Source organism: Heteronotia binoei, chromosome 4 (assembly GCF_032191835.1).
Source record: "Heteronotia binoei isolate CCM8104 ecotype False Entrance Well chromosome 4, APGP_CSIRO_Hbin_v1, whole genome shotgun sequence".
Classification (NCBI taxonomy): domain Eukaryota; kingdom Metazoa; phylum Chordata; class Lepidosauria; order Squamata; family Gekkonidae; genus Heteronotia; species Heteronotia binoei.
The window spans coordinates 23487729-23511135 of NC_083226.1; the positions used below are offsets into that span (position 1 = coordinate 23487729).

The 23407-nt window shown below is 46.7% G+C and overlaps 1 protein-coding gene across 1 annotated transcript in view; it reads right to left on the reverse strand.

Moving 5' to 3' along the window:
• LOC132570380 (ephrin type-B receptor 5) overlaps positions 1 to 23407 on the reverse strand; it is a 245887-nt gene that overhangs the window by 166895 nt on the left and 55585 nt on the right. Inside the window, exon 2 of the mRNA XM_060236947.1 lies at positions 4124 to 4345. Coding sequence (XP_060092930.1) covers positions 4124 to 4334 — 211 coding nt within the window. The 5' untranslated portion in view covers positions 4335 to 4345. The remainder of the gene's footprint in view (positions 1 to 4123; positions 4346 to 23407) is intronic.

Consider the following 23407-nt stretch of genomic DNA (forward strand, 5'->3'; position numbering starts at 1 on the left):
ACTCAGCCACTGAAGAGATACATGAGCTTTTACTAGGACTGCCAGCTACCGGTTGGGAAATTCCTGGAGATTGGGGGATGGCAGGCTCTGGGAAGGGGGTAGGCCTCAGCAGGTTATAATGCCATAGAGAAGCCCCTCTAAAGCTGCCATTTGCTCCAAGGGAATTGATCTCTGTAGTCCGGAAGTCAGCTGTAGGAGGATTCCAGGTCCCACCTGGAGGTTGGCAGTATTATTAGGAACTCCTTTGCATATTAGGCCACACCTCCCCGATGTAGCCAATCCTCCTGGAGCTTACAGGGCTCTTAGTACAGGGCCTACTGTAAGCTCTAGGAGGTCTGGCTACATCAGGGGTGTGTGGCCTAACAAGCAAAGGAGTTCCTGTTACATAAAAACACCCCTGATTTTTACAATAGACTTGAATTTTCACAAATAACAGCACAACACATGAATCCTTTCACTTCAGCAGAGGCGCTTCCTGACAAGACGGGAATTCTTCACCCTTTTCTCAACCCACTACACCTTTCGCCTTTCTTTCATTGTCACAAACACATCTTCGCCCCTCCATTTCATCTCCAACCAGACACTCTTTCCCTTCTCATCAATCCTCCTCTACCTCCTTCTTCACCCCACACGACCACCATTGTTGTTGTTTCCAGAGTCTTTCCTCAGACCCTTTCCCAGTCTCCCCATATGTTACTCCTCCTTTCCAACCAGCTCTTTCCAAAGGGCTCTCATGTGTGAGAGAAAGATGAGTATTCCTCATGAAACGGTTCAGGTCAGTGAGCACATGTGGCCGCAGGGATTTTCTGTGGCCCAGCAACGGGGCTGCTGACAGCACCTCTGCTCTTCCCTCTCCAACACTCTCGGGTTATTTCACATTCCCTCACGCTTCGCCTGCCCTCGCCCTTCCCCACCGCCTTTCCCTAGCCTGCTGATTCAACATAACCTAACCTCCCTGGTTAAGCAACACATCCTGTGTCCTCCATATTCACATTATGGGCTGCCATGGCAACCCAAAGGGTCTAACCTGAAGGTCTGGAAACCCAAAGGGTGCAACTCCACTTGCAAGAGGATCTGTAGGGAAAGCATTAAGAGAATTCTCCCACTCAGGTATACTTGGCCCCACCCTCTCTTCAGTTAGATATTGAGCCTCTTCGGCCCTCGTCTTCGGTTTGTCATCTTATAGACAATCTCTCTTCTTTTCTCTCTTACCTGGGCTTGGAGCTGTAGCAAGTGAACCTTTTTGAAGTTAATCTGCTCACAGTAAGTTAAATGTACCTACATGAATGTGTCATGTAAGATGTACTTCTAACTTTGTAAGTAAAATTTCTTTCTTCTGTTATCACCGGCATCAGCTCCTCTTTGTGAGTTGTTTGAACAGCATTTTCCCCTTAACCGGCAAACGTGGAAGATTAAAGATACAGCGTAAAGCCTCTCAAAGGAATGCCAATCCCAAAGGAAACTCAAAGCAACGGCTTCCTTGTTTCGGCAAGCTTACACCTCTGTCTAAATGGAGAGATGGGACTCTATGCCACATTTCATATTGGCTGATTTGGTTTTATTAATTTTTTGCAACTGATTTTATTAAATTTTTTTGCAACAGATTTTTTAATATTGTTGTCCCTTGCATGTTTCCTTGCCATTAGTCGCTTTGAGAGACCAAAAAGACGCGACATAAACATTGAAATTAAAAATAAATACATGAAATTCAATTAGTCTGGCGGGGATATAACCTACGCACGGGGAACCTTGAACGGTGACCTTTTTATCATCCAATTGCCAATAAAACATGCAGAACTGTCGTCGTCTTCCCTCTCTCTTTCACACGGTGTCCCACACACCACCAAGATATTAAAAATGAAGCTTCCCTAGAGATCCAAGGGAAGAGTCTGTAATCACTCTCTATTACTTTGTCCCAGTCAATAAGAATATAATTGGTTTCCACTGACATTTTCATTTCTTCTCACAAGAATCTTGAAATGACATTAAACCTTCAACCATGTAATAGGTGTACAGTATCAGTACCAGGGGTGGAATTCTAGCCCGAGCTCCTTTGCATATTAGAACACACACCCTTGATGTAGCCAATCCTCCAAGAGCTAACAAGGCTTTTTTTTTTGTAAGCTCTTGAAGGATTGGCTGCATCAGGGGTGTGTGGCCTAATATGCAAAGGAGCTTCTGCTAGAATTCCACCCCTGATCAGAACTACCAGTTGGTTGTGAGCTGTGAGCAAGATTTAAATTCAAAGGCTACAAATTTCCAAAGAAGATTCTGAGCATCCTTTTCAAAGTTTTTTGTTAGGGTAAGTTTAGATGTCCAGCTAAAAGGGGAGATTGGTCAAGTTGGTTTCAGTAGGAAATTTTACACTAATTGACTTGGGGTTTAATTTTTCTTTTTTGGCAATTTATTTTTTAAATACTTCATTTTATTATATTTTTTCTTGCTGTTAGACACCTTGAAAGATTAGTAAGGCAGTATAGAAACATTTTGATCACAACTAAATATGGATTATGGCAGATCACTGTACAAACTTCCTTTTACCACTACGCTACTGCCTTAAAATCCACATTAGAAGAAGATATTGGATTTATATCCCACCCTCCACTCTGAATCTCAGAGTGGCTTACAATCTCCTTTACATTGCTCCTGCATAACAGACACCCTGTGAGGTAGGTGGGGCTGAGAGAGCTCTCCCGGAAGCTGCCCTTTCAAGGACAGCGCTGCGAAAGCTATGGCTGACCCAAGGCCATTCCAGCAGGTGCAAGTGGAGGAGTGGGGACTCAGACCTGGATCTCCCAGATAAGAGTCCGCACACCTAACCACTACACCAAACTGGCTCTTCTTGTTTTACTCGTTTTAAAAAATATACTTTGTTCCTTGGATTTTTGGCACCTTGCACCCTGCACATGCCCAGGCTAACCTGATCTTGTCAGATTTCAGACGCTAAGCAGGGTTGGTCCCGGTCTGTATTGGATTGGGGACCACCAAGGGTCGCTGAGCAGGGGCAGGCTATAGCAAACCACCTCGGAACATCTTTTGCCTTGCAAACCCTACGGGGCTGCCATAAGTTGGCGGTGACTTGATGGCAAAAAAAATATTTTGATCAGTAACACATGTTGAAACTTTTTCTTCTTTATAAACCACAAGGAACAGATGTGATGATCTCAGCTTATTCAAACATCTTCCAGGGCTTGCTTTCAGAATGTTTAGTATTGTTGTGCGCGAAACTCCCTCCTCCCTTGAATGGTGGGAAGTTTTAGGGTTAGGGTCACTTTGCTTTTTGAAATATCTGTTTATAAAGACACAAGATCAATAAGGGGGAGCAGATTAATAGAGAGACAGACTGGCACCAGTCCTCCCAACAAACAAGAATCTTGGCTGGCTGGGTTCAAAACTATAAGCTAAACATCGAAGTTGTGGAGTGTGTCATAGCCAGGGATGGAATTCTAGCAGGAGCTCCTTCGTATATTAGGCCACATACCCCAGAGGTAGCCAATCCTCAAAGGGCTTACCAAAAAGAGCCTTGTAAGATCTTGGAGGATTGGCTACATCAGGGGTGTGTGGCCTAATATGCAAAGGAGCTCCTGCTAGAATTCCACACACACACACACACACACACACACACACACCCGATCAAAGCTACTGGGTATTTAACATGCATGGCCCATCAAGAATCACCATGTAACCATCAAAATCTTCTGAGCCACCTGTGTGTGTGTAAAGTGCCATCAAGTCACAATTGACCCCATAGGATTTTCAAGGCAAGAGACATTCAAAGGTGGTTTGCTATTGCCTGCCTCTGCATCACAACCCTGACCTTCCTTGGTGGTCTCCCATCCTAATACTAACTAAAAGGTAAAGGTAGTCCCCTGTGCAAGCACCAGTCGTTTCCGACTCTGGGGTGACATCACATCATGATGTTTTCATGGCAGACTTTTCGTTTTTAAGATCTGACAAGACCAGGCTATCTGAGCCATCCAGGTCAGGGTCACCTCCATGAAACCTGTAGATAAATCAACTGACCACCAGTGCCCATTAGCTGTGAATCAAGTTCTAGAAAAGATGGACACCCCTTCACCTGATGCAGCAAAACCCAGTTGCATCAAATTAAAGCTGCCCTTACCTTCTAGAGAAGCTGCCAGGCCAAGAAGACAGGCAATCCAGAGCCAAACTATTCCCATGGCTCTTCTCTTCATCCTTACAGTGCTGCTACGGTTCAAGTAGCTTCTTGAGAAGTCCCACCATCTTCTGTACATCACAGTGACCTCATCTGACGTTCTGCAGGACAAGAAGGGCATGGAGTCTTCATAAGGCAAGCACAGGGAAATCCACATGAAAAGAGGCGCTGAAAGGAGACAAAATGCAGAATGGTCCTCAGCACTTTACCCTGAAATATCCTTCCAACTGGGGTCTCCAAGAAACACTCCAACGCTACAAGAGCTCCAAACATAGCCACTGAAGAGCTAAAGTATGCTAATGTGGCATGATTTTATCTTTTAAAAATCCACACTACTAGAAAATCATCCTGTTGGAAACGCACTGCACTATTATTCAGTGTAACACTCAATCTGATGCCAACCTCTACTCCGTTGGTTTCAAATGACTTCTCCGGGACGGCCATTAAAAGAATCTATATCTTCTTCTCCTTCTTATTCCTTCCCTCTCAATTAAACTGGGCACAACTCAGAGGGAAGTTCTCTTGCACATGCCCCCCTGAAATGAACGCTGCTTTCCTCTCTGGGTTGACCTTGTTAATCATTTGCTCAGTTTACTTTCCCGAGAAAGGACAAAGGGAAAGACTTATTCCTACGCCGCAACCAGGTTTCCTTGTTATCGCCTTGTCCAAAAGAGCTCTTACGGGCCAGAGCACTGACTCACCGGGCGCAAGCTTTGAAGGCCATGCAAAGTTGACCTGTTTTGATCCTTTTCAGACTGACTAGTGGTGGCTTCTGTTAGCTAAAGGTCCGCCGAACGTGACTCACCAGCCTTTCATCTGAAGCCTGGACAATGGATATCTAGAAGGGACGTACTGCTGGTTGGTAACTCATTGATGAGCAAGCATAATCCAGCAGGCCACTATAACCTTGTTGAATTTTGGAGGGAGGAGGGGACAGAGGAGAGACACATCTTGGGAGATTGTAATGGGCTCTTTTCAAAAGAGGCGCGTGATGCCTCCTCCTTTAGAACCTTCAGCATCTACCAAGAGAAGGAAGTTGACAATTTGATTCAGAGGCACATGATTTGTGATGAAGCATAGCACAGGAGCTACAAAAGCTCTCAGATGTCCCCACTCCCACCCCTGCAATCCCATAAGAAATACAGTTCAGTGCCCAGCAGGAAGGAGTTATTTCCTGGTTGCCCAGCCTATAGAAGTGCTTCTCTAATCATGTCAGAGCCGTGTGATATTTGAGTTACCCAATTACATTTCCAGTCCCCAAAAGCAAGGGTTTTTTTGTTTTGTTTTTTTTGGGGGGGGGGGGTGGGGGGGGAGGTTCCAATACGGAATCAAAGCTGCAGGTCTGGAGAAGGGGAGGCTAAATCTCCCTTGCCCCCAAGTTACTATTCCCCCAAATGAAACCTCCACCCCCACTACCAATGCTGCTTTATTAAACCACATCGAGGGGAGGGTGGGGGGAACAGGAATAAGACGGGTGCCTGTTTTTTCCCCTTCTCCAAGCTAAAAGAAGCCCAGAAGGGCAGATCTTTAATAAGAATCAACAGCCTCCACAGGCAACCCGCATCCCTCCACCCCATCCAGGGTCACCATGCAGTCCTATATGGACTTATACCTTTCTAAGCCCATTGGTACCAGAAGGCTTAGAAGAGAGAAACTTTGCTCAGGATTGCACATGTTCTTGTTACCTCAGGGATTCCTTAACCTGTTTCTCCATACTCTTGCAGGGGAGGGGGGAGAAGGCATTTTCAGTGCATGTTTAGGTACGTAAATGGAAAATTTACACACCTCAATAGGTACTGTGGAAATGAGGCGAATGCATGGCATTGAGCCATAGCCAATCCTAACTCAGAGAAACATCGAGTCAGCCAATCCTAGATCCCAGAAACATGTGCCTGTAAGACACAGGAGGCAGGAAGTGCACTGTGGTTTTACAAGTATGCCATTACATTTTGTTACACATGAAAGGATATATGGGGTTCTATCACCCCACTGCCCTGAGAAACTGAAAAGAGTTAGGCCTCACCCAAATATCAAATGTGTGCACATTTCATAACGATTTCTGGGGCTCGAGCTACACCCTCACAGGGCTGGATACTGAACTATCGTACTATACATAATCATTTGTGACTGGATTTGCTTTCTCCACAAAGGAAAATATGCTTGAAAACTGATTGTCGCAGGGCACAGATAGCTCAGTATGCAACTATGTGTTGCTGTGGAGTCTGAGGCACTGAGAATTCTCCATTAGAAATCCTTATCACCCTCACCACCCCATCAAGATACTATTTCAGAAGGCTTCTACCTTGTTTTTCTGCTGTTTTACAAAAGCAGAAAGCCCCAGGAAGTAAAAATGACTACCAATTCAGGACCACTGTATGCGCTGATTTGTGAGGAAACATTCTAAGAAGTCAAGCAGGAACAAGGTACGGCCAGTCAAATTCAGAAAAGCCTTTCTCCACAGATGTAAACGCGGTGAAAGTTTTTAAAAAACCATTCTGGTAAAGGGGATTTGCAGGACTCAATCGAGCGAGGAGGGAAATTTCAAGAACCATTAGACTGACAGGCATTCTCTCCAGGGGAGCGATAGGTGATCCGTGGCCTGAACCATTTACAGCCCATCTGAGGAAAAACCTGCGAAAGTATTATGAGAAGAGCTGTAAATAATACACCACATTGCTGGGCAGCCTTTAACATTAAGATCTCAAACCATCTTTCAAGACTCACCCCCCAAAAAAAAAAAAACAACCTTTGATACAAAAAGAGCCAACATGTTTTGTATCTACTTGTTGCCTCATCCCAGGTCATCTGACCAGACCCAGGTTCAAATCCCACCTTTGCAGTAAAGCTCAGTGGTTGCCCATGGGCCAGTCACACCCTCTCAGCCGAACCCACTTCAAATTGTTGTTATGAGGATAAAATGGGGGAAAGAAAACTGCAGTCTTCAGGCCACTGCCTAGTGGAAGTCCACCAGATGTCCACCAAATTATGTGCTTCTTCTGTAATAGCTCCCAACCAGATGAGATGAGGGACTGGCGTTTCTAAACACATATAGGAGGCTCTGTGAGGCCATTAACTTTGCCAGAGCTTTTCATAAGAAGAGGAGGGGGGACAGGGCAGTTATTTGGGTTTTATTATACACAATATTTGTTGGATTTGGAAACTGCACTGGGCTGTAAGAACAAACTTACTTTTAGGTGGGCTGTAAATATTTCAATAATTAAATAAATAATGCATAAATAAAATGTCTGCTCTCCTCAGCATGTTGGAGGAAAAAATGGGGTAAAAATAAGAGACAGAGATACTGTAAGATTACACCTGGGTAAATCTATTGCAGTAGGAAGGGGGAAGAGGAATGGGATCATACAGCCAACAGTGCCAAAAGGCCCACCCTGAAAAACACCAGTGATGGACTACCCTTGATGGTCACGAGTCAGGCACAACAAAGATAGATTTCAGGAAGACAGTCAAAATTCAAGCAAGGGAGATTAAGCCAAGAGTCCAGTTAAGAGTTCAGAGCCAAGAGACCCAGTAATTACCAAGGAGTTGTCCAAGATGCATACTCAAACAGTCCAAGGGTTACTTGCAAGCAGAAGTGAAGCACAGCCAAAAAACAAAGTCTGGAACCAGTAGTCACAGAGTCAGCAGAAGAATGCCCTACTGCTTCCACACCTAACCGTTAGTTCCACACCCGTGCTGGTTTTTATCGGCATGTGCCTAAGGGCCAAACTTGCAGCCAGCTGCTCAGAAGTAATTCTGCAAGTACTCGAGCAGCTGGCATTAGACCAGGAGGTGAGCACTCTACCCTCTCTCCTGAAATCCTGCTTGTAGCCTCAGTCTGCAGTGCTCAAAGGGTGTGGGTGATAGTGGAGGGCTGGCAACAATCAACTTAGATGCATCTGTTGACACAGGGCTGGAGATTGTTGGTGGCTCTGCACCAGCTGTTGCTGTTTTGTCTTCCTGCTTGCTGGCTTCTGCTGACTCAGAGCTGGCTACACCTGGCTCTTCTTCCTCTGAGGAACCTTCTCCTAAGGAGCACTCACTGAGCCCTGGCTGACCTATATCACGGAAACAGGTGCTTTTTTGAGGTATTTCAGGGTGATGGTGTTACCACAAAGGGGGAACTTCACAGAACATTTTAGAGGAGCTCCCCATAATGTGCCTCCACTAGGGTTCCCAAACATGGCTTTCCACTAGGTTTGCCACCCTCCAGGTGGGATCCAGGATTCTCCAAAATTATGACTGATCTCTAGACTACAGAGTATCATGCATCAGCCTGAGACATGCAATCCTGAGACAAGCAGGTGCAGAGGAGCTTCATGTAGTCAGCCCTGAACTAACAGCAGAGGAGCTGCAGACTAATCAAGGCTCACCACCACCAGCTGACCCAGAGCCACCAGCACCGAGCTCTCCTGATGCAGCAGGTGAGACCCAGTTAAGTGAGATCAGTCCACCAGGTGCTTCTCCACCCTTTGAGTGCCGAGACAGAGCTCAGAAGGGAGCTGCAAGCAAGGAGACAGAGTCCACGTCTCCTGCCCAGTGCCAGCTGCTTGCAGTTGAAAGCCTGGAGTAGCTGCAGCAGTACTCCCAAGCAGCTGGCTGTTAACAAAGGCTTGTAAGGAAGTGCCTATAAAACCCCAGTGCTGGGAGGTTGCATGTTGTGGAAGTGACAAGTTACTGCTTTTTGATTCAGTGGCCACTGCTCTTGTGACCCTTGGACTGGCTCTTGACTCTGACGTTTTTCTTCCTGCTCTTATGAATGACCTTCGACTGCTGGACCTTGCTTCCTGTATAATGCTTTGAACTGGGCTCTGCTCTCTTGGTAACTGACCTTTAGACTGAACTCTGACTCTGGGATCGGGTTTGGATTGACCCTAGATTTTGACCCAGGGAACAGTTCCTGAGGAGAAAATGGCTACCTCAGAGGGTAGAATCTGAGGTATCATATCCATGCTGAGCTCCCTTCCTTTCCCGAACTCTGCCCTCCCCAGACACCATCCCCAAACCTCCAGAAATTTCCCAAGCTGGAGTTGGCTACCCTACTTTCCACCCTTAGTGTTCACAATAAACAAAGGCTGCCCTTTATCATCTAAGACAGAGGCCATATTTTAATCCTCCTCCTTTTCTTTCCCTGCTGCAACAACATACAACTGACAATCCAAACAGCCTCAGGATGTAAGCCTCCTTTGTCACCCAAACCACTAAAACTGGCCTTGCTAATTAATCACCTGAAGTTCTTGTTGATTAACCTCTCGATTCAAGCTTGTTGTTCTGGTTAATACTGTCCTTTCTTTCTGCTCATCCGAAACAAGGAAATGGGTTGAAACTGATAGGATAGATAAACTAATGGAGGACAAAGAGAGGAAAAACAGGGGGGGGGGGGGGGTGTGCTTGTAAAAGGATGCCTCCTCTACCCTCTTCAGGTGCATCTGTCACTGCCAACACCACCACTCCTCCCTGAAATCATCCACTCCGACTCATGGCTATTCCAACCAAGCTGGTCTGAATTGCTCTTTCCCCCCACAGCATGTGTGCTTTTGTCAGGCCGGATTAGAGTGGAAAATTACTTTTTCTCTCCCCCCCCCCCCGCCTCCTTTCTTAAATAAATTATGACTAATCCAAAAAGCTGGTTTTGATTTTAGACAGCAGGGGGAGAAGGAAGAGGGGAAATGAAAGTATCTGCTGATTTCAGAGCCTCTCTCGCATCCCCGTAAACGAAATCCGCAGAAGATGACACGCCACGCGGTGGAGACAGTAACGCCAAGGCACAATTAGCAACTTGCCGGCTTGCAAAAGGCTGGCAACAGATCTATCCGTAGCAGCTGGATCAGGGAGCTCCGGCACGCAGGGGCATTCTTTTTGACCCCAGGGATAAGTCGGAGCACCCGCACATACTGGCGCATGAATGCTGGGGGGAGCAGCCAATAGTGCCACAGCAACAGACACAGTGGTGTTTTTATTTCCCTGGAAAGGCTCTCACTCTGAAAGGACAGCTGTATGTGACAGCTCTCTCCATCCGGTGCATAGAGATGCTATTTCCCTGAGACAGCCTTCAGAGAAATAAAATCAGGGAATCCCAGGCCTCCAGTCCAAGGGTGGCTCTGGATTGGAAGGACAGATGTCGAGCAAAGGATTCATCCTGTAAGGTGGCTGTAAGCCCAGGCAGAAGGAGAGAAATGAGAAAGCAAGACCCAGCAAGGCACAATTCATAAGGACAATATGCTAGAGCAGGTCAGGGGATACGTCCGGATCTTTGCGAATGCTTCTAGTTTGGGCTTGCCCATGGAGCACCGTGTCTTTGCAAACAACTGCCAACTTACTTTGGTGGGCCCGGCTTTTTTTTTTTTTTTTTTTTAAACTCACATCCTCCTCTCTTTCAAACAAACACAATGCAGGAATCACGTTGGGCTGACAAAAGGCGTCATTCTCATTGTCAGGGTTGTGGGTTTTTTTGCAACAGGAACTTCTTTGCATATTAGGCCACACACTCCCTGATGCAGCCAATCCTCCTGGAGCTTACAGGGCTCTTAGTACAGGGACTGCTGCAAGCTCCAGGACGATTGGTTGTATCAGGGGTGTATGGCCTAATATGCAAAGGAGTTCCTGCTACAAAAAAAAAAAAGCCCTGCTCATTGTCTATCACCACCAGCCACGGCAAAATAAAAGGCAGAGTACATCTCCATTTCCTTTACAAATCCTAGTCACTGCTGTAGCCCATCCTTCAAGAGCTTACAGTAGGCCTTGTAAGAAGAGCCCCATAAGTTCTTGGAGGACTGGCTACATCACGGGTGTGTGGCCTAATAAGCAAAGGAGTTCCTGCTACAAAAAAAGCCCTGCACATGATCCATCTAGTTCAACATCCTGCCTCACACAGTGGCCAACCAATCCCTCTGGAGGTCCAACAACACCCTTCCTGGTGCCTGCCATATGTTTTTAGGAAGGAAGTATGGCCAACAAAGCTTCCGATTGGACAGTAGAGATTTGATTGGCTCTGCAGATTTTTTATAACATTGATTTGGTGACAGCTGCCACCGCTGCACAAGGATCTTCACTGTGTGATCAAAGGTATACTGCAGTAGCCATTTTTGTGACTGGCAGCCCCTTCTCTGGAAGCCATTTTGTGGCTGCGCTCACCAAGCTGGATCAGAATTCCAAAGGTGCCCATAGGTTAGGGGATCCCAAGATGTGGATATCTGACTAGCGCATTGCTGACAGGAAATGTCTTTTATTTAAGTTAAATTGGGTAGAAAACATTTATGGGACAAACACCTCCTCAATATACAACATCTACCTGTGAAGATTTTTGATATACAAGCAAACAATTGACATGGAGGAGTTATAACGGTTGTATTTCACTGGACACCCTGGGTGCGAACAGAATTCCAACTGCACTGCCAGCTCCTCTGAGACCCACCCCAAACACAGCTTGGGCTGTGAAGGTCTGGGAAGGCATTATCACGGGCATAAGCTACAGCCAGTTATCTTCTCCCAGGCTGCCAGTCTCAGGAGCACTGGCAACACCTCAGCGGCTCACCTCAGCTGCTTGGGCCGGTGGCCACTAGTCAGCACATGTGCTGGCAGTTATCAATCCCCGCCTTAACCTCTCATTTAAAAAACAGACCCCCACCCCCCCACCCCAGGCCTAAGCAAATTTTAACCAGCTAAGTTAAGTGCAAGCGCTCAGCAGCTCAATAACATTCCACTCCCAAAACAGGAGAGTTATCAAGCACACAGCAGGCCACAGTATCAGGCTAATGGACCACACGTGGTTCAGTGGCTCACACTATGCCCAGGCTGGCTTGATGGCCACCATGCTGATATGTACCCGGTACCTTCAGTGCTCTCTGCTTTTCCAGCAGTAGACAACCTAGGGTTGCCAGGTGGGGCCTGGAGACCTCCAGCTTTTACCACTGATCTCCAGCTGACAGAGATTAGCTCCCATGGAGATAATAATCAGATTAGAATTGCAACAGATCTACAGGATATACATGACTTGGAACTTTATCCATTAAAACCATATAATTTAACAGGGGTAACCAAATCACTGGAAAGTCAGAATTACACTCAGGAATTCGTCTATGTTGATTATAGTACAATTTTTTTCCATAACAAAAAAAATCTCCAGATATTATCAAACCATAAAGAAATTGAGGGTGATTTGCACCTAAATGCTATAGAAATTTGTGCCACTGCTAGTAAAAATTCAATTAAAATTTTTGTCGGTTTAGGTACATTGACATCAATCCATAAAGAAAGTAAGAGTAATTCGGGTCGCTTAGGTATTTGTTTCATATTCACACCCAAAGCAGAGGGTGTGAATGCCAAGTTGTCCCAGACTTAGGGTTGCCAGCCTCCAGGTGAAGCCTGGAGATCTCCTGCTTTTACAACTGATCTCCAGCTGGCAGAGATCAGCTCCCCTGGAGAAAATGGCTGCTTTGAAGGGTGGACTCTATGGCATTGTATCACGTTGAGGCCCCTCCCCTTCCCAAACCCCACCCTCTCCTGTATCCCCCTCCAAAGTATTTTCCAACACAGACCTGGCAACCCTAAGAAAACCAGTGGCATAGATCTCTCTCTCTCTTTCCCCACCCCCCACTTCTCTCTCTCTCTCACACACACACACACACACTCACTCACATGCGCCCACAACTGAAAACATTTTCCGGTGGTTCCCGATGTTGATGGGTGTGGCTGCTTCAGCCAGGACTCAGTGCCAGCTTGGGATGTGCTTGGAGATGCTGAGACCAGTTTAAAAGTTTTCTACATATGATTTTTAGCCACCCTTCCCCTCCATCACTGGCCGCTTGCTGTCCCCCAAGAGAACAGAATGCACCAAGCAGTCTTCAAAACAGAACAAATTGACAAACTGAAATATGGAGCTTTCCAAAGCCCCCCCCCCCGCCCCACTTCCATTGGTTATTCCTTGCTCCACGTTTTGCCACTCGCTTGGACTTGCGGTTTGCTGGCTGGAAATGTCAGAATGGAAACGAAAATGCAAACGTTTCCCTTCCAAAACCCCAAAAACCACATAATGTTTACTTGCGCCTGGGGCTGTATCATATGTTTCTGCTGTGCGAAGAGAATCTGGGAAAGGAAAGAGGAGAGAGGAAGGACAGTCGGCAATGCTGCAAAGAAAAAGATCCTTCGGACAGACAAGAAAATGGCAGCCCTGCTTGTGCTGGTCTAATATCCAGATGGTTCCAGAATCTGCACAAAATCCAGAGGTGTCACTAAAATGTAGTCTCCCATACAACTGCCACCTATGAAACAGAGGCTGAAAGCTCTGTAAAGAACATCTGGGGGACTCCTGGGAGGAGAAGTACTGCAGCCAGTCCACATATCATCATCCCACGAGCTAACCATAGCTGAGCTTGATACAGGCTGAGTTTGTTCTCCTCTCCTTGCAAGTACTTAAAGGCTAAAGGTGGGAGGCAAAGCACAAGAGTCAAAAGAATTCTCAGCTGGTGACCTGTATTAGGCAGCCTCAGGGCTTTTTTTGTAGGAGGAGCTCCTTGGCATACTAGGCCACACACCCCTGATGTAGCCAATCTTCCAAGAGCTCACAATAAGCCCTGTAATAAGAGCCCTGTAAGCTCTTGGAGGATTGGTTACATAGGAGGAGTGTTGCCTAAGATGCAAAAGAGTTCCTGCTATAAAAAAAAGCCCTGGGCAGCCTTGTCGACAAGGAACAGCAAGGAGGTGTAGGAGGTGCTGGTGGTTTTTCTTTAATTGTATTTCATGAGAAATTGGATCTTGGTAATTTTCTGTAAGCTGCTTCAGGTCCCTTCAGAGGGGAAAGGCAAAGAAAGAGTGAAAGTGTTTGAAGCTATGCTCTTGGAAGACACAGCATACCATCTTCTGGTGGCTCCCGATGTCGGTGGGTGTGGCTGCTTTAGTCAATGCCAGCTTGGGATGTACAGTACAGACGGAACACTCTATCTGGGGCAGTGATGCTCTGTATTCTTGGTGCTTGTGGGGAGGCAACAGCGGGAGGGCTTCTGGAGTTCTGGCCTCGCTGGTGGACCTCCTGTTGGCACCAGGTTTTAGGCCACCATGTGCCACAGGCTGCGATCAGACGAGCAGTTTGATCCACAACCGTTCCTGTTCCCTTCTGAATTTAAAGTCCACGATCAGACAGCAACATCTGCCTCCTGTTCCCCAGTTGCTGTCACCCTGTTTTGACCTGCCTTAGAAGAAGAGTTATTAGGCACCGGTCTTTATGGATGTCAGCACTTCCACCCTGGAAATCTGAACTCCCTTGTTGAAAACTCAAGTAGGGACATGCGCATAATGGCCTCTGGATCATCAATCACCCTGTGTGAACTTATTATCTGAAGTCCACAGACATCTCTCTCTCTCTCTATCTCTCTCTCTCTTTCTCTCATGAGAGCTTCTCAATACTGTGTTTTTCTTAAGAAAACCTCCAAGGCACAGTTTCAAAAACACTTCCTTCATTCTGCACTTCATATCCCAGCAGCCTCCTCCAGCAATCCCACCAGCTGTCATCACCCTGCCAGGAGTCTGAAGCGCTGCTTCCCATATGCATTTTTGCACATGCTCAGAAGATAACTGATGGGGGGAGCTGCCTGACCACTTGCTCCATGGTTGCCACACAGTAATAATCTGATGGATCTGAATATGCACTGAAGCAGATTATGGTGGGATGATCAAAACTCTGTCACAAAAAACCCCTGGATTAATTAGAGACAGAACCAGATCACGCTAAGCCTGTTGTCTGACTGCAGCCACAGAGTGTTAGACTGGATGGGCCACTGGCCTGATCCAACATGGCTTCTCTGATGTTCTTATGTTTTCCCCAGGCAGCACCCAAGGTATTTCCCAACCCAAATCCAGCAACCCTTAACTACACCTCATTAGCTACAATAGTGCCACTGTGCAAAGATGCCCTCAGTGCCCTAGGCAGTCTTTTCTCTCCTGCTCCATCTATAGTCTAGTCCCTGCCACACCCTGCCCCAGCTGTCCCCCACCTTTGTGACTGGCCTGGAGTCACCAGCTGTACGAATTCTGCATTTTTTCTGTCGGGTGACCAGATCTCAAGTGCCAGCCAGAGGCCTATTAGGCACGCACAGCTTCCTGAAGAGAATCTGAGCAGTCAAGACTTTAAGCTTGACTTCCGATTCTGTGCCTACCGTATGCACCATTCTTTTTTCTCCAGTGTATTTATTCTGCAGGGCAGCCCAACTGGTATCACTGGGCCTGTGGAGAGCTGACGGATATAGCCAGCATGGCAGCCATTTTGAGATTGGTCCCATCGCCTCAGGGCAGACATTTTATTGCAGTCCCCACTATCCATTCTCAAAATTCCCAAGATTACAGACTCGTGGCCTAGAGTAGGGTTGCCAGATTGGGACATTTCTGGAGATCTGGGGTGAGGTCTTGGGGAGTGCTGGACTTGGGGAAGGGAGTAGCCTCAATGGTGTATAAAATCGTAAAGTCCATCCGCTGAAGGAGTCATTTTTCTCCAGGGAAACTGATCTCTTTTGTCTGCAAATCAGTTGTAATTCTGGGATATTGCCAGGCCCCACCTGCAGATTTGCAACCCATATTGACCTCTGAATCTGCCATATGTGACAGTGAGGTCTTGGCTTACTTAACTCAGTGTGCTTACTTTCAAATACATAGAGCTTTTTTTTTTTAAAAAAAATGCCCATTGGGGACTCATTTGCATATTAGGCCACACCCCTGATGTCACCATGGTTTCCCACAGGGCTTTTTTGTAGGAAAAGGCCAGCAGGAACTCATTTGCGTATTGGGCCACACTCCCTGATGCCAACCCAGCTGGAGTTCCTGTGCATTCCTGCTTTAAAAAAAAAAAAAGTCCTGCAAATACACTTGCATTGCCTTGGGCTGCGCATACATGTTAAGTAACAAACAACCAGGCTGTCACAAGCAAAGTAACTGGAAAACTTTTTTTTGGGGGGGGGAGGGGGGTGCATCCTAAAAACAGCACAAACCGCTAAATAGCTGGGTTTGGTATGATTTTGGGAGGTTTGTACACAGGCTATGTTCTGACGACTGGGTTAAAAACAACCCCAAAGGTTTACTTAAGGTACAAGAAACTCCCAACAATACCCTTAATCAAACATATGGTTTTTTGCTTCCCACCAAGCAAGAGACCTCAAGTCCATTGAAACATTTCATGTCAACAAAAGCTGTCATCCGTTCAAGCAAGTGTTTGATTCCTGAAAACCCCTCTGAAACAAAAAGAAGATTCTTCCCTTCAAATATACACACACAGACCCAAATAGCTCCGCTAGGTAACTTCACACACTGTAAAAAACCTAACATCTACTGAATGAGAGGGAAACACAGCTCTCCCCACCCCCCACCCAGTGCATACACAGTGTATGTCTGGACTGAGGAACACAGAGTCCACTTCTAAGTGTACATTCGGTTAGCCCTACCATACAGCCAACATTGTTCAGACCTATCCCAAAGTTTATATACTTGGCTTGTCAGAATTGTAGAGTACGAAGCCAGAAACAGCATCATAATTGAAAACAGATTGGATAGAAAAAAATTTTCCAAAAAAATAAAGGCACCAATTCTACACTTCACCTGGATAATCCAATGAGCAAACACAAGATATTGTACATACATGTCATCTCGATTTGCTATTCTAATGCAGCTCAACATAAACCACAAAGAACCAGCGGTGTGCTGGTCAGCAGTCAGGCAAGAATCTGAGCTCAAGTTCCTTCTCTGTTATGAGGTCCGATGGGTAATAATAACTATTGTATGGCATCGTGTCTAAAATAGCCAGGAGATCCTAAGATTGTTTGGCAGTCAAAAGTTCTAACTATTTCAGCGTTATGCACCACTAGGTGGCGAGCTGGCCTTGGATCGAGGCGGCTCGGCAGTATTGCTGTTGTTAGACCTATCGGCGGCGTTCGATATGGTTGACCATCGGCTGCTGACCCGCCGCCTCGCCGACGCAGGAATTCGGGGGCTAGCCTTACAGTGGCTCTCCTCCTTTCTTGAGGGTCGGGGACAAAGGGTGGCGATCGGGGGGGAACTGTCTCAGAGGTATCCACTCCATTGCGGAGTGCCTCAGGGGGCAGTCCTCTCCCCGATGCTGTTTAACATCTTTATGCGCCCCCTTGCCCAGATTGCACGGAGGTATGGGCTGGGTTGCCATCAATATGCAGATGACACCCAGCTCTATCTATTGATGGACGGCCGGGCTGGTGATGTCCCAGCAAATTTGGACCGGGCACTACAAGCCGTGGCTGACTGGCTCAGGCTGAGCGGGCTGAAGTTGAATCCGGCGAAGACTGAGGTCCTTTGCGTGGGCCGTGGCGGACCGGGAGGGGAGATTACTTTACCGGCCTTTGACGGTGTGCCACTGGTACCGGTGCGCAAAGTCAAGAGCCTGGGGGTGCTACTGGAGTCCTCCCTATCAATGGAGGCCCAAGTAGCTGCCACTGCTAGATCCGCCTTCTTCTATCTCAAGAGGGCGAGGCAGTTGGCCCCCTTCCTGGAACGCACCGACCTGGCAACTGTGATCCACGCAACGGTCACTTCGAGGTTAGACTACTGCAATGCCCTCTACATGGGGCTGCCCTTGTACCGAACACGGAGACTCCAGGTAGTCCAGAACGCGGCGGCCAGGCTGCTGGAGGGACTACCACGGTGGGAGCCTGCACGGCCTGGGCTGCGCAATTTGCACTGGCTGCCGGTTGTCTACCGTGTTCGCTATAAGGTGCTGGTTATTACCTTTAAAGCCCTATATGGCCGAGGACCCGCCTACCTAAAGGACCGCCTCTCCCCATATGTACCCCGGAGAGCACTGAGGTCTGGTTCTCAGAACTTATTAACAATCCCTGGGCCAAGAGAAGTTAGGTTGAAGGCCACTAGGGAGCAGGCCTTCTCGGTGATAGCCCCTCGCTGGTGGAACGACCTCCCAGAGATGGTGCGAGCCCTGCGGGACCTGAACCAATTCCGCAGGGCTTGCAAAACATTTCTTTTTCAGTTAGCATTTGAGTCACCATGTGGCAACTAAGACAGAACCTGATTAATGAATGAATAGACATTTAGCCATCTTAAATACATCATTTTAGCACCTATTTTTATATCTTATATGTTTATATGTTTTTATGTACTTTAAATAATTTATTGTAATTAATGTTTAAGTTGTTATGTTTTATGAATCACGGGACTCCCATGTCTATTATTGTTTAATGTGAATCATGAGACTCCCGTGTCTGTTAGCCGCCCTGAGCCCGCCTAGCGGGGAGGGCGGGATATAAAAATAAAATATTATTATTATTATTATTATTATGTTTTTAAGGCAAAAGAAGTTTCAAAGGTGGTTTGCCATTGCCTATCTCTGCGCCAGGACTCTGGAATTCCTTGGAAGTCTCCTATCCAAATACTAGCCAAGGCTGAACCAGCTTAGCTTCCGAAGGATCAGTCTAGAAGAAGAAGAATTGCAGATTTATACCCCACCCTTCTCTCTGAATCAGAGACTCAGAGCAGTTTACAATCTCCTTTACCTTCCTCCCCCACAACAGACACCCTGTGAGGTGGGTGGGGCTAAGAGGGTACTCACAGCAGCTGCCCTTTCAAGGATAACCTCTGCCAGAGCTATGGCTGACCCAAGGCCATTCCAGCAGGTGCAAGTGGAGGAGTGGGGAATCAAACCCGGTTCTTCCATATAAGAGTCCGCACAATTAACCACTACACCAAACTGGCTCTCTAGCTAGCCTGGATTATCCTTGTAAGGGCCTGATGGGTAACTATAGGTCACTCACATGCTCTGCCTAGCACAATTCTATCCTGCCCTCCTCCAAGGTGTATGGGACAGCCCACGTGGTTCTCTCTTCTTATTATCATCACAACAGCCATGTAAGACAACTTATGCTGAGAGCATGTGATTGGCTCAAGGTCAGAGAGCACCATGGTCGAGTGAGGATTTGAACCCAGGACACTCAGTTCCTGATCCAACATTCTAACCATTACACAGCAATGGCTCTCATAGGGTTGTTGTACAGATAAGGGAAATGTGGGGCTTTTTTTTAAGCAGGAACACACAAGAACACAGTTCCAGCTGGCTTGGTGTCAGGGGATGTGTCCTAATACACAAATGAGTTCCTGCTGGGCTTTTGCTGCAAAAAAAGCCCTGTGTGGAACAATGATGTGATGTCAGGGGGTGTGGCCTAATATGCAAATGAGTTCCTGCTTGGCTTTTGCTGCAAAAAAGCCCTGTGTGGAACAATGATGTGATGTCAGGGGGTGTGTCCTAATACTCAAATGAGTTCCTGCTGGGCTTTTGCTGCAAAAAAGCCCTGTGTGGGACAATGATGTGATGTCAGGGGGTGTGGCCTAATATGCAAATGAGTTCCTGCTTGGCTTTTGCCGCAAAAAAGCCCTGTGTGGAACAATGATGTGATGTCAGGGGGGGTGTCCTAATACTCAAATGAGTTCCTGCTGGGCTTTTGCTGCAAAAAAGCCCTGTGTGGAACAATGATGTGTGTCAGGGGGTGTGGCCTAATATGCAAATGAGTTCCTGCTGGGCTTTTGCTGCAAAAAAGCCCTGTGTGGAACAATGATGTGATGTCAGGGGGTGTGTCCTAATACACAAATGAGTTCCTGCTGGGCTTTTGCTGCAAAAAAAGCCCTGTATGGAACAATGATGTGATGTCAGGGAGTGTGGCCTACTATGCAAATGAGTTCCTGCTGGGCTTTTTCTACAAAAAGTGAAGAGAGAATCTGTGAACACTGCCCTGAGCTCTCTGGAGAAAACGACAGGATAAAAATGAAACTGTCACACTGATTTACCTCTCTCTACTTATATGTAAGGCTCGAGGAAGTCTATTTCACTGAAAGAGTGTGTGTGCACACCGAAGCTTCTATCAAGATTTAAACTTTGTTAGCCTTAAAGGTGCCCCTGGACTCAAACTTTGGTCTACTGCTTCAGACCTACACGGCTGCTTTCCACCTCATTCTGCCAAAGTTCTGTTCCTTTAAGTGCCATTGATTGTGATGGAAGAGATTTAAGTGCTTGCTTAACTGGCCTACTAAAAATCAATCGGACTTAAAGTGCAATCCTATGTAGAGCTACGCCAGTCTAACCGTGAAGAAATCAGTGGACTTAGACTAACCTAACTCTCCAAAGGATTGCATTGTGTAAAATGCTTCACGCCACGAGGAGCATTGCTATTGCTTTATATTTACTGGTGGGAGGGGGGGATTATACATCGTTCAAGTGAACCCTCCAAGGGAGCAAGTCCTCTTTTGTTGCACCCGAACTTTAAAAAAAAAATTGGTTGTCTCTCAACCAAACAGCATCTATTTTTGTTTAGGAACGATCTGAAGCGCAAATGAGAAAGTCCATTGATTTTAAGAGGCTTCTCTGTGAGAGCGTCGGAGATGCTTACCTGAAATCAATCCCTGCCAATTTGGCTGGCAGAGAAGAGAGAGGATGTGTTGTGCATGGGTATGCACTAATGTGTCACCCAGGAGCAGTGGCTGCATTTATAGTGCGCCATCAGCATCTTGCCTGCATCAGCAATAAGGTGCTGACCTCAGTCTCACCATCTCAGAGCCTTCAGGTTGTCCAGTTCACACACGTATTTTGGGAACCACAGGTACCTTTCAGATTCAGATAAAACTTGGTCAGTGGTTTATTAAGGCCCTTTACGGCCAGGGGTCTGTAATTAATTTAATTTAATCTTCAGGACCCTGTCTCCCCATACGACCCCCCCCCCCCGGGCTCTGAGGTCTGCTGCTCAACATCTTCCCATAATCCCTGGTCCTAAGGACACCTGGCTGGCTTCAACCATGGCCAGGGCCTTTTCGGTCCAGGCCCCTACCTGGTGGAATGAGCTCCCACTGTAGATCCGGGCCTGCGGGACTTATCAAGGTTTCACAGGGCCTGTAAAACAGAGCTCTTCCACCAGGCTTTCAATTAATCCAACAGGCATCCTTTGAAAGTCAGCACTTCCCCCAGCATTTCACCGTTATGGTGTTATGTTATGCTACTAGCCATCGGCAGCATGCTGTTTATTGCCTATGTCTGTAAGACTGTTTATTGTGCTGCTCCTGTTTTGTAATGTCTGTCTTTGTGGTATGGTTTTAACTCTGTTGTTTTATTGTTGTGAGCTGCCTTGAGCCCGCTTGCGGGATAGGGTGGGGTATAAACCTAAAAATTGAAGTGAATTAAATTAAGACCAATGCATTGCCCAGGGAGCCCTGACGTGGGTAGCCCAGCCCAGCCCAGCCCAGTCTGATCTCATCAGATCTCGGAAACTAAACAGGGTCGGCCTTGGCTACTTTTTTTTTTTGCATGTGTGTATGTGTGCATACCACGCCTGGAAGTCAAGGCAACATCTGGTAACTCCTGCCAGGGCATGGAGAACATTCAGAGAAGTGGCTTGATTGCCCGCCCCTGCCTCCCAACTCTGGTATTCCTTGCAGATCTCCCATCCAAATACATTGCCAGGATTGTCCCTTCTAAATTTAGCTTCTAAAATCTGATGAGATTGGGCTCGCCTGGGCTACCCAGGGCAGGGCTGCTTTGGCTAGCTTTTGGAAGGGTGCCCTCTAAGGAAGAGCAAGGCTGAGGCAGTCAACAAGCAGGGGTGTCAAACTCATTCATTACAGGGGCCGGATCTGACATAAATGAGACTTTGTTGGGCCAGGGGTTGGAATACAAGGTATGTGCATTTCAGACATTATTGAGTTAACTGTTTGTTTACCTGAAAGAGGAAATGATGTATTGTAGCTTAAACCCAATTAGGGACTGACTCTTCTAAGCCAGGGGAAACATGTAAACATTGAATTGATCAGACAGCACCTTAGGTGTGAAAAGCTTTGATCTTGTATGCAAGCTGAATAGCCTGTCTTCCTGTCCCAAATGCCTCCTGGGAACAAGGACTGGAAGACAAAGGGTTATAAACCATAGCCATGTAGAGACCAGACGTATTTAGCCAAGCTGGTAAGCTAAGTTGTATTTCTTTTTTATCCCAAGTACCTTTTCCTGATGTTTTTCTAGTAAACTTTATTTCTTTTGCTAAGCTTAAGCCTTGTCTCCAATTATTGCCACTCCACACCTCTGACTTTAATCATATTTCCCAACACCAGGCCATGTCAGGCCAGGCCATGTGCATAGCTATTTAAGAGTAGATAGCAGAGATATAAACTTTATAAAGGATACAGACAAGTACAAAGAATTTTTTTAAAAAAAAACCCTTTTAAACATGCTTAAAACGTTGGCATTCATTGGGCTTTCTTTGTATTTCTCCAGGGAATTGGGCAAAGGAAGCTCTGGCTCTTTCCTTCCTTCCTTCCCCAGGGGACAGGGGGAGGGGGAGAGCCACAGCCAAAAGAAGGAAGAGAGGCTTGGCTCAGCAGCTTTGCTCTGTGATTGAGAGAGCCTGGAAAAACAAGTTCTGCCTCCCCCCACTTCCTCCCCAAGGGAGGAGCCTCAGCCAGTGGAGAAAATAAAGGTTTTGCTCTGTAGTTCCTCTGCAATTGAGCAAGTCTTGCAAAGCAAACTGTTATGCAGAAGGAAGCAAGATATAGGGAGAAGGAAGCAAATGATAGCCAGTTGCTCAGGGGCCTGATAAGAGCCCTCCGGGGGCCTGATTCGGCCCCCAGACTGCATGTTTGACACCCCTGGTCAACAGCAAACCACCTCTGAAATGTCGCTTGCCTTAATTTAAAAAAACAAAACAAGTCTAGCTCACCACCTAATGGTGCATAAAAGAGCTAGAACTTCTGGCTGCCAGACAATCTTAGGATCTCCTGGCTACACTGCACACAATGCATAGAAGTAGCAGTAGCTTTAGCCGGAGCAGTAGTAGTAATAGCAGCACAGGGAGAGAAGAAACTAACTCCCATGTTGTTGCACCCACTTTATATCTCTTCCCTGACCTGAATGGGCCAGGCTAGCCCAATTTCACCAGATCTCGGAGCCCTGAGTTCTAGTATTATCAACAGAAAGGACCTTTCACCTACAGATTGTCACCCAGATGCACAAGTACAGTTTCCAGATTTCCTTCTCTGGGCACCGTGCATTCAAGCAATCTGAAACTCATTTACATCGGCTATGCCCTAATTGCCACGCCAGAAAAAAGCACACCTGATGTCGCATCTGCAAATTCATTGCTGCTTCACCATAAATTGATTTATCTCGGTTCGTGGCTCGGATTACTACAAACGGCATCTTTTCCACGGAGGCAGCAGAATTTTAAGCATCTGTTTCAAGGC